A 12,378-nucleotide genomic window follows, 5' to 3' on the forward strand; every position below is an offset into this window, starting at 1 on the left:
CGGAAACATACGCATTTTCCTTTCTAGACCCTGAACATACCATTTGAAATTTGAGAAATTCTATATTTTTTTTATCTTATTAAATATTTATTATATTAATAAGTATAAGGGCTTATTTGGTTGCACAATATAAGATGAAATGATATGAGAATTGAAAGGTGAATAAAATATTATTATAATATAATTTTTATTTATAGATTTAAAAAAATTAAATTATTTATTATATTTTACATAAGATTTTAAAAAATTTACAATAATTAAATAAAATAAAATAATTTATATAACCAAACGATGCCTAATTCAAGATGACAAAATGTAAAATTATTTTGAAACTTTATTTTCTTAATTTTGGTGTTGGCGCAGCTGAAGTGAACCGAAGTCAAAGTCCGCCCAACTTTAGGCCCAAGGAAACGGGGTGTAAACTCAAACCGGAAAACCGAAAAACCGGACCGGACCGGACCGAACCGGACCGGTTTTACCGGTTTTGAACCGGTCCGGTCCGGAACCGGTTTTTAAAACGTAAAAACCGGCCGGTTCCGGTCCGGTTCCGGTTCCGGAATTTTTTGGACCGGACCGGACCGGTTGATTAAAAAAAATAAAAAATAATATTTTTATATATAAGTTTTATACAAAATATTTTATATATATTAAATATTAATATATATAAGTTTTATATATAATGTATAATTATAAATTTTTATGTGAAATTTTATATATAACATATATATTCATATATGAAATAATTTCTTATTATAATTTATAAATTATTACATAAAATGTTAATACTAAATTACTAAAAGTTTATAACTAATACTAATATATAACTTATAACTATACCAATAGTCTAATATTAATACTATTATATAGTCTAATATATTAATAAAAGTATAAAACAGTTTTTTTTAAATCAATTTTTTTTTTTATAAACAAATTTTTAATGACAAATTGTGAAATTTATATTTTTAAAAAACCGGAAAACCGGACCGGACCGGACCGGAAACCGGTAAAACCGGAAGTACCGGTTTAGGAGGGTAACCGGTGCGTAATCGGTTTTGAAAAATATAAAACCGGTACATACCGGTTCGGTCCTAGATTTTATCCAAAACCGGACCGGACCGGACCGGTTACACCCCTAAGGAAACCCAACTTGTTTTGATCGGATCTAAATCCGACATATCACAACGGGTCTGGTTTACCCGGCACCGGAAGCAAAACCCCGAGTAGTTGAGGCACCTGAAGAGAGAGAGGGCTTTCTGGATGGGAAGATTCTCGCACTTACCATGGCGACTATCCTTTCAAGAACCCTGAATCATCTCCGCTACGTTAATCGAAATCTCAACCAATGGAGATCATCGATGCCTTCTCCACCAGTTTCCGAGTCGACTTCGAATCGAGCTCTTCCTCTTCTTCAATCGGTTCGTAATGAAGTTGAAATATGTTATTCTTCCTCGTTGGAATCGAAAGTCGTAGGGTTTTAATCTCTCGTTTCTTCTACATGCTTTTCCCCTTTTTTCTCATAGCCAAACACAATCCGTTAATCTTCTATGTTTTGTTCTTTCATTTTCAAGTTTATTTGGCATTTGTAACCGAGATTGGATATTTCAGGTTGTACCTCTAGGGCTCGGAATTCAGTCTTCAGCCTTATATCAGAGATGTCTGTTTAGTAGTTCTGCTGCCACTGTTAATCCAGAAAATCAAACATCAAAAAGTTCTGGAGACGCTAAATCTGGCAATGGAAAACACTCCGGAGGATCACACGAGAGCAGTGACGCTGGAAAATCTGTTCGCGGAGGGGTAATATATTTTGTTCATACAATGCTTACTATTTATCTTTTAGAATTAATATATGACTAAGGGGATGTTTGGAGGATGTAAGAAGTTTTCATGAATAGTATAAGAGTGTTTGTGAATAGTTTTAAAATCTTGTTTAGAGGATGTTTTGATAGAGCTTTAAAAAGTGGCGGGATCCGTGGGCGATGTAATAAATTAATTAATCAGCCAGAGGCCACCACGGGCGGCCAGGTTAGGGTGGCTGCTGCCTAATTTTTTTAAATAATATTTGGAAGATGGTTTTTTAAGTTTTTGAAATTTTGAAGGGATTTTAACAACCTAGATATTGTTGGTTTGAGAATAAAAACATCTTTGACTCAAAAACTGTCTGACTTTAAAGAGAGTTTTGGTTGCCAAACATGGCCAAGTCCTTTGATTTTAGGAACTTAGGTGTTTATGAGTTGATTGTATCTACTTTTGCAGCCCATTTCATGGTTAAGTTTTCTTTTGCTTATTGCTTCTGGAGCTGGAGTAATCTTCTACTATGACAAGGAAAAGAAACGACACATTGAAGGTAGATTACTATGGTGAGTAGGTTATAAGTTGTTGTGATTGTAGAAGTATCTCATAAGGATAGGATATATCTAAGAATTTCCTGTGGAATTGGTCTCATGAGTTTTTGACTTGGTGTCTTGGTCAAGGAATCTTTGTTTAGATCCTGTTCACAATTTGATGGTTATCATAAATTATCCTTATTTAATGTGGCAAGAAGTTTGAGGGCAAGCCTTTGTTGTGATGCTCATAACTGGTAACAAGTTCCATTGTGACTAGAAAAGCTAACATGCCATGTCATGATAGACACCTGATAGGAGTCCCTGTTTATATTACTGTCCTGTGTTTCACCTTATACCACACCGTTCCTATCTTTCTTTGGCTAGGGGGAGTTTTAAATGGTATCATTTATTTTCTTTTTAATTACATTCAGATAAAATCTTCATGAAAATCTGTTACATGATCTATTCTAACATATTCTTCACAACCAACAACATGCTTCAATAAAATTATTCCAATGATTGAGTTGAAAGTTGGGATATGTAATGCCCCAATGGAAGGCCCAAGTAATGTGGGATCCCATACAATGTGGGATCCCATTGTTATCTCGAGCAAGAACTTCTCCTTCCCAAGCAATGTGGGATCCCATACACCACATACCATTATCCTTATCATATGGGGGGTATCACAGGATATCTTTCATATTGTAGCATCTTCAATTTTTCCTCATTAATTAAGCCAATAAGATCTAGCTCAAATGACACTAGGATGGAGGTTGAGGTTGTGAGAGACAGTGCCTGTGTAAAGAGCTTAGACTTCATTCGTTGATTGTAATTAATTTTACTTACTTATCAAAAAAAAAAAAATTAATTTTAACAGCATGAATTTTCATGAGTTTCTGGTATAACTAGATCATCATGCATAGGTGACGACGCTCTTGTATCTGTTCCATGTACTTGGGCTCTTGCCTATTCTTATTGTTAATAGAAATTTTGTTAACCAATCAAAAAAATTACTGTTTAAAAGTATGCTTTGTACGATTCCAATAACTAGCAGATCATAATTTCTAATATTTAGGTGATGAAATGGATTACAAGTATTTTTTGTTTTTCATGTTAACAAAGACGTAAGTCGGGATATTCATTTTTGTGTTTGGGCCTGGTATGCTCACTAACATGTGCACATATTGAGTGTTGGTAAAACAGTATGGATTTTGGCTTATGTCTTGATGCATTCAAAATGAATGGGATTAAGTATTGTATGTATAGATAAGGTTATATGATGCAAACGATTGATTATATGGTTGTTGGTCTTTTTGTTTTTTTATCAGTGACGGTAGGTCTTAATGTTTTTAAGTGTCATGCTTATTTAAAAAATGTTTTCTGTGTCATGAGGTTTTAGATTGGCTTCAACATAAAACATTTAATTACTACAAGTGGCTTTCCTATCAAAAAAGGTGGCTCTGTCTCTGTCTCTGTCTCTGTCTCTCTCTCATGCACGCATACACACACAAATTGGGAACAGTTGCATGTGGTGTTACATAGAGGTTACAAAATTATATTGGAATCTGCCTCTAAAATTGGCGTACTGATATATAGTTGCATGCATACCCGATGGGAGGCCTTTATGGTTGCGATAGGAAATTACCATAGTTGCTGACATTGGTAATGAAACTACCACTTGAAGCACTGCAAGCATCTCTTTCCTCTTTGTATTCTGAACAGTAACCAATTAAATGCTTTAAGCAAGCCATTTCACTCTGTATGCACGAATATGCCACCAAAATACTGAACATGCCAGAATGAAAAAAGGCCACTGGTGTTCATGTTCTAGCCACCTTATTTAACTTGTCGGTACATTTAGTTATGTTGCTTAACTTGCTATTTTACATTTCTGTTAATTCTTTGTGAGGTTGTTGCAATTTCTCAGTATATGGCTGGTGTTTATTCTTTGCGATGAAACACATATAGATACCTAATTTTTTATCCATGAAAATGTTGCGCACCGTTATACACCTTTCATCACTCTATCGCCGTTTATTCTTGTTTGTTTTCTGTAATATGTTCATTCAATGCAGAATAGAGTTTGAAGGAAAATTTTGAACTTCCAAATATTGGTAGTTTAGCTGATTGTGCTCCTAGTTCTTTGGCTTTTAAATGACTGGCTTGTTTTGTATGCCAAAGCGTGGTTTACAGCATTTGTGTATCCTTGACCTTACATATTATTTGGTAACTTTTCTAATTTTGCATGAATTGGTTGGGTGTTATTACTGCAGAAATTAATAATGCTTCAAAGGCAGTAAAAGAGGGACCTTCTGTGGGAAAAGCAGCCATTGGAGGCCCATTTAACCTCATCAACCATGAGGGGAAACATGTAACTGAAAAGAACTTTTTGGGGAAATGGACGTTGATATATTTTGGCTTCACTCACTGCCCTGATATTTGTCCAGATGAGCTACAAAAGTTAGCTGCTGCAGTTGATAAAATAAGTAAGTTTCTAATATTGATTTTGATTGGCACTTGGTGGAGCAGTAATCACAACCAAAGTATCATCTGAATATTTATGGGACATTTTCTTAGATACTCTGATTCTGAATATGGCACAAAAGAAGCAAAAACAAAAAAAAAAAAGTTGAATATATTGTTTTTCAGATCTGTCATTACTGGGGAATGTTTGATTAGTTATGATTTTAATTATTGGGAGTAAACTTGCTCTGCCTTACTTTCTCAATGCTGTGTCTGGTACTCAAAGCCCTTTAGAAGTCCTCAGGTACTTGTCCAGTTGATAAATCTCAGTCCTTCATAATGTGGTACAGAACCTCACTTATAGATGACATGTGATTTACAACGAAATGAAAAAACAACAAATACTCTTTGCAGAACAATGTCTCTGATTTGTGGTATGGTATTGTTAATTATGTTTTCCACTGACTAATGCAAGTATGCAAGGGCATTTCTTCTTAGGTCAGTGTGTCAGAATTTAGTCCAAACTATTTTCTATTCAGGATACATTTTGGATTAAACTACAGCTTGTAAACAGAAATCTATTTAGGCGCCATCAATTTGCTGAATTGTTCATGACATCTGGTATGGTGGATTGCGTTTGTTCTGATTCTACATTTCCGGACGTATTCATTGTGCAAAGATAGTTACTATAACTAATCCCAGGGTGTTGGCCCAAGTGGTAAAGACCTTGGTCTTGATAGTATGCTCCCTCTAGGTCTAAGGTTCGAATCTTGAGTGCAAACAATTTCTAGGGGCCATTGGACTGAGGGAACTTTCCATTTAATTACCTAAGGTGCACTCGCGGAAAACTCTTTGCCGAGAGGCCCACCCCCGGGAGTAGTCGGGACTTTGTACTCGGACACCCGGTGCCAATAAAAAAAAAAAAAAAAGATAATGACTAGAACTGCTGATCAGATTGGTGAAACAAAGCTTTGCATTAACCAAACTAATTTATGAAGTATTATTTGAAAAATTTAGCAGTCGTCGACCTACCTTTGGGACCATTGACCTGGTAAACCGGAGTCTTGACATGTCAATGCCCTCGTCTGGGTTTAATGACCACGGTTGCAAAAGCTTTCATGATGATCATTGCATTTTAATTTGCTTGTTTTCATGCTTGCAGAGGAAAAAGAAGGTTTTGAAATTATTCCTCTTTTCATCTCTGTGGATCCTGAGAGGGATAATGTTGAGCAAGTAGGCGAATATGTCAAAGGTGCTTAAGATTTTGAGTAGCGTGCTTTAAAGTTTAAATGTACTTCAATGGTCTTATTGCTTATTTTAACTCTCTTTTGGCTGAGCTAAGATTGACTCTCTAGTTTAATTTTCACCAATCCAGAATTCCATCCGAAGTTAATTGGGTTGACGGGTACACTGGATGAGATCCGGAATGTTGCTCGTGCATATCGAGTTTATTATATGAAGACAGCAGAGGAAGACTCCGATTATCTGGTTGATCACTCGATTGTCATGTATGTATCAGCTCTTTTCTTGTAAAAAAAATATATCAGCTGTGTGTTTGTTATGCCTAAATTTTCCACCTAATTGAGTACTTTATCTGTTATGCACTTCATCTACTCTACCAGAATGTTGATCTATGATATTGACATGTTCTGTTGTTAGTGTTTGTAACTTCTTTAATAGATGTTTGTGTTCAACAGTCACTGATTTCTAGTATGACGATATCTATGGAAATCTTGTGCAGGTACTTGTTGGGTCCTGATATGGACTTTGTAAAATTCTTTGGGAAAAACAATGACGTTGATTCGCTTACTGATGGCGTTATCAAAGAGATCAAGCGGTACAAGAAGTAGTATTATTACTCTTTCCTCTAACACACTTTTTGAATGGTCAATTTTGAAAATTCTCGTCAACACAGTACCCTTTTTTTTTTCGGAAATTCCTGGAGATTGTTCTCAGAAGATAATTGTTCTACTTGGGATCGGAAATTTTGTATTAAACATTGAGCTTCTAGATGATCTACGTGATTGTCATGGTTAAGTGATTTTTAAGCTATATGCTCTGTAGTCTGTTTGAAGAGAGAGCAAAAGCTGAGTTATTTGCATGGCCTAATCCAAAGCTTAATCGGTTTTCTTGGGATGAGTAAAACCAGCTGACTGAGAATATTGTTGCTTTTGAAATGCAAAAACTAGCTTTCATCATCTGATATGGTTAGAGGATAGAATGTGGGTATATGATCGGATTGTAATCCCACATGCACACACGAATCTATTATACCATGCTGGGCTTGCACCTATACATTTTTTTATTTAGATACACCAGCACAGGTTGGACTAGTTTTAACAGTAAATTACTGGTTGGGCTCCAATGGATGCTTAAAGGTATGTCGTACAGTCGAACAAGCCCACCACCGGCAGCGATGCTAGAGTTCTGTTTGGATACATATTAGATGATTTATAAATAGTAGTAAAAATAGTAACGAATAATTTGTTAGTAGTAGTAAAATAATCTGAGAATATATGAAAATAGTTTTATTTTCAAACAGAGCCTAAATCTTTCAGTAAATTGATTATTATTGTTTAGAAAAAAAAAAAAGAATTACGATTTGCTGAGGCCAATATCAAGCCGAAACCCAGTTACGGCTTTGGCCTTATGTTATGCCATTCGACAATGGATCACGAACACCAATCTGATTATAAGTTGTAAAGTATTAACAATAAAAATGCATGAAAGTGGAAGGATGAGAATTCAATATTATTCTATAATATCGTATTCTACGAAGAACATTACTAGGGCTTGACATGACACAAATCCTCTTGAAAGAGGGGTGTCTTCGGAAACGCAGATATAGGAGGTGTATAGTTGTCATCATAGGAGATTATGCAGACACGGTACTCATTAGCGAGTGTCTAGTATATAGAGATACTTATCGTATTTATACTTCTTTTTTGATAAATTCTTAGGTATATATGGTTCCACTTAATTTGAACATATCATACTCATGTCTTCAAATCTACTTATATATCATGATGAATAAAATCGAATTAATGAAATTAATGAATACGACAAGGGGTGGGGACTCCAACAAATAACTTGAAACAAATGTTACGGCTTTTTTTTAACACCTTTTTTAAAGAGTTTTATTATGTACAAGCAAGTTTGCATACTAATCTGCGTACTAATGTTGTTGCTATGCATTGTTTTCAATAAAATCTACTTTCTAACCAATCATAATGAATGGGTACACGTATTAGTGCGCAGAATCACTTACAATTAAAATTTTCATTTTTTAAAACACTCTCACTTAAGGCGGAGGATTGCCGTGAATATAACCCAATATGGTGTGGGACCAATTATAGCCCCAAAAGTAAAATACAAAAAACATCAATTGTATTCCAACCTGACCAATAGTATAAATCATTTACACCTCATGTGGGATAAATTAGCACGATTAGTAGCTAACTTACCTCTTATAAACCATGGCAAGTCTGACCTACAATCAAAAACTCTATTTTTTCCATTATCAGCAAATTTGGATAAACAGTCAACAACTTGGTTAACTTCCCAAAAACTATGCTTGCAAGAGAATTTGTAGACTTGTTGCAGTTCACATATTTGATTATGAAGATTTCTAGTGAACCAAGGCACAACTCCACTTCCATTTATCTAGTCTACTACCACTACCCTAGAGTCTGACTCCACTTCTATGAAATGGAACCACTTCTCAATACACACCTTCATTCCTTCCAATAAGGCTCTCGATTCTACTCTAGAGTTGGTTCCTTCCACATAGTAGTAAGAAAAAGCCATGAGGAAAGCCCCTTTTATCATTCCAATTCACTCCTCATCCACTTATACTTGGATTCCCCAATGATCATCCATCTACATTGAGTTTGACTGTCCCCACTTATGGTATCTCCCATTTTCCAAGGACATGGTCAAGGGTCTCAATATTAGGAATAGAAGCAGCAATTACATTTAGAGACAATAGGGATTTGAATCAGTTGTAATTTACTATCCACTGGTAGGGCCACAGATCTAAGCATTTCCACATGAATACTGATATTTTACATGGGGTAGAATTGTACCAAACCCATTTACTCCAGCCCGCAAACATAGAGTATTCTCTTAGTACTAGATGCCAAACTGACTTAGTGCAGAACTCTCCAGATCTAGAGGCTGCCCAAACTGGAATATATGTCCCCTCCTTCAACTGGATTTCACTAGACTCAATTGCATGTGTCATATTCTCACCCATTAGTTGTCTTAATAATCTTAAAGATCCATTTCCCTTCTGTCCATGCCTCCTTCAATTTTAATTTAACCCTGGTCAACCCACCCACTTCAGCAGCAAAACAACCTTCCCCAAACCAGTTATCATACCAAAAAGATATGTTCCCTTTCTTGACCGACCATGTAGTGCCCCTAGACACCTCTAATAGCAGGCCTGAAATTGATGTTTATAGGCTTGATGCGTTGTTAGAGGGGACCATGCTATTTCATTGATTTTCTTTCATGTATTTAGCCTAGAAAAACCTAGAGCAATGTGAGTTTTCACACATTACTTTCCATGCTAACTTCATAACATTGGTCGGTCTCAGGCGTGGTTTTTTGGGACCGGACCGAAACCAACTGAATGTATATATATTTAAATATTATATATATAATATATTATCTTATATAGCAGTTATATAAATTAATTATATAATTTTCATTCAAGGAATCACCATTGACCATATATACAATAAAATTATTTAATATTCATTAACTGTATATAAAATGTTAAAGAGATCACTTAATATTAATTTTACTAATTTAATTAATTTTGTATTAATTTTGTTGTCAAAAAAAAAAGAGGAGAAAAATGTTCATGAACCGACCGAACCGATAGCTAACGATCCTGTCTATCAAAAATGATGGACCGAAATTTTTGATTCATGACCTCCCCAAACCGGATCAAACCAATTACACCCCTACTGATAGACCCTGCATCAAAAGCTTGATTGATTAATCTACTTAGAACTTCTTGTATTATAGTAAAAAGATATGGGGACAACGGACTCCCTTATTAAAGGCCACGTGATGACTTAAAGAATCCTTTGATGGAGAACCACGAAGAGGAGATACAGTGGACACTAGCTTGATCCAGTCTTCCGCAAAACCAAATTCCTTTAACACCACTAGCAGGAAATCCAATCCTATCATATGCTTTAGCCATGTCAACTTTGATCATAACGTTGCTGCCTCACACCCTTTTGTTTATGCTATGAACTAACTCTTGGGTAAGCAAGACGTTTTAAAAAATGCTCGTCCCCTTTAGAAAAACTCCTTGTTCACTCGACATCAGTTTCGCAAGAAGAGAGGGGCCATTCAATTCACAATCATTTTTGAGAAAATCTTATACACCATTGTGCAAAGACTAACTGGTTTGAAGTTAAAAAAGCTCACCGGATCTCTATCTTTGGGTATCAACCCTATATAGGAGGCTAAATAATATCTTTGTCAAATAGATGCCTAAGATAGCTTCTAACAAATCTTCCTTCATAATACCCCAACATTCCATGAAGAAACAGGATTCGAAACCATCTACACCCGGGTTGCTGTCCATTGGAATAGCATTGACAGCTATCTTTAGTTCTTCCATAGGAGATCATTTTCCATTTGAAAGATTACAGGAATTACAGGAAATTGGGAGATGGAGTTACATGGTTCCGTTTTTATCTTTCTTGACTTTTAGTTGAGAAAAAAGTTACTTTTGGTTGAAGTGGAACTCGACAGTGTTCGAGTGCACACTTGAATTGTTCGTGTTGAGGTGTTTGATAAAATTCATGTCCTAAGAGCATCTTCATTAACTTGACCAAATCCACCTTCAAAATTTAATAAATGTCACACTTTTTTACATTTGCCTATTTCATTTAAATTCAATCCCCACATTAGATTATCAATTCACTTTCTATATAATAATAAAATATTATTAATTTAATAATTTTTTTATTTAATTTATTTTTATCACATTTTGTAGTTCTACCAATTAAATGTTAATAATAATTATATTCTAATTAAATTAATATTAAAAAATCATATTTTCAAAAGTCATTTAATGCTAATAACAAAAAATATTTGATTAAACTCATTTAGAATTCTATCTAAATTTTTTAATTACAAACCAAATAGTATTTTAATGTTTGCTTGGAGTGAGAAACTAGTATTTTAATATTTGCTTAGAATGAGAAACTAGTATTTTAATGTATGATGACCTAACAATAGTCTTCTATCTTTAGCCAAGTACTGTAACTGAAATCTAAATTATTTTAAATATCTTCAACCCGCACAGATTATCCAAATTTTGGCTATCCTTCTCATTTAGCCAAACTAATGAGGATACTTTGAGAGCATACAAAGGTAGTTTTCGACAAAAGTAATGATAGAAACATGAAGCTCTTGGAAAAGAGGGACAGACACTAAATTTACATGACACACACCAATCAAAAGCTAGAGCTAGCTAGTGGGTATGGTGGGACTGAACACTAGATGACCTTTGGAAGAGCGCATGGATAGGATTGCACTAGGTGGAATTGGAATGGCTAATAGGCCGTATGCCTTCAGATATTGTCTTTGGGCAACATAATATAACCTTATGAAAACTAAAGGCTAAGGAAAATCCGAACAAACACTCCAAATAAGTTAATACAGAGCCGAAAATCAAAACTAACAAATGAGAAAAGGCTACACAAAGTCGATTCTATATCTCTTGGCATGAAGCCAAAAATCTATCACCACTCAAGTGATTTTAAGTATAATTAGTGATGGGTTGTAATAGAGTACATTTTGAAAGATGTTGATTGAGGCAAATATTGTAAAACACCAAGCTCACATTTTACAAAGGAAAGAGCATGGAGCTCCTGAAAGGTAGTTCACAAAAGGCAGTGAAGTTGCGGAGGAGTTAGGCGGCACGCAAGTCAAAACGAGATTCTAACCAGAGTGTATGATGGAGCGTGATATTCTCCTTAGGGTGAATGTTGGGCGGTTGGCTAGTCCATCTAAGCTCACAGGATTAGCATTGGAATAGGCAAAGGTAAATCTAAAATTTAGTTAATATCACAAGTTTTTCCTTTTGCATATTCCATTCAAAGCCTATTCTCACATTGAATTATCTATCTATTAGTCAAAATAATAATAAAATATTATTTATTTAATTTTTTTTTCTCATAGTTTACAATTCTATCGATCATTTGTTAAGTAATAATCAAATTGTAATTAAATTATTGTTTAAACAATCATATTTTCAATGGTCAGATTTAATACTAATAACTACAAAATCTTTATACTAGTGTTCCATTTTGGGATGTTGTAGATCTGGGGTGAAAAATATTTCTTCAATAACTTTGATAGCTTGGTAAGTGTCAAAACAATTATTGATGCATATAATGTCTTTAGAAATTAGCAAGGTATTCCTCCAACGTTTCAGGCTGGTTTCAAAGCTGGAAAAAAATAGAGGGAAAGAGAGGTTCTGTGGGTGGGCCCCATGAAAATATTAGAGGATGATCTGATTCCTCTGATTATGATCAAGATATCAGTGATTCTCCACAATTGT

General features: G+C 34.8%; 1 protein-coding gene across 2 annotated transcripts; it reads left to right on the forward strand.

The window, feature by feature from the left end:
* The first annotated feature begins 1,176 nt into the window (after positions 1-1,176).
* LOC108994948 (protein SCO1 homolog 1, mitochondrial) lies at positions 1,177-6,839 on the forward strand. Of its 2 annotated transcripts, none has more exons than XM_035688546.1 (7): positions 1,177-1,466; positions 1,606-1,794; positions 2,254-2,344; positions 4,598-4,810; positions 5,950-6,039; positions 6,163-6,295; positions 6,529-6,839. In XM_035688546.1, the coding sequence occupies exons 1-7, from the start codon at positions 1,281-1,283 to the stop codon at positions 6,635-6,637; spliced, it is 1,011 nt and encodes a 336-aa protein (XP_035544439.1). In that variant the 5' UTR covers positions 1,177-1,280; the 3' UTR covers positions 6,638-6,839. The 2 variants fall into 2 exon arrangements, with proteins under 2 accessions (XP_035544439.1, XP_018825933.2); XM_018970388.2 differs by having other exon boundaries at positions 1,179-1,415.
* Positions 6,840-12,378: the final 5,539 nt, after the last annotated feature.

This window comes from Juglans regia, chromosome 3, assembly GCF_001411555.2.
Source record: "Juglans regia cultivar Chandler chromosome 3, Walnut 2.0, whole genome shotgun sequence".
In the NCBI taxonomy this organism is placed as follows: Eukaryota; Viridiplantae; Streptophyta; class Magnoliopsida; order Fagales; family Juglandaceae; genus Juglans; species Juglans regia.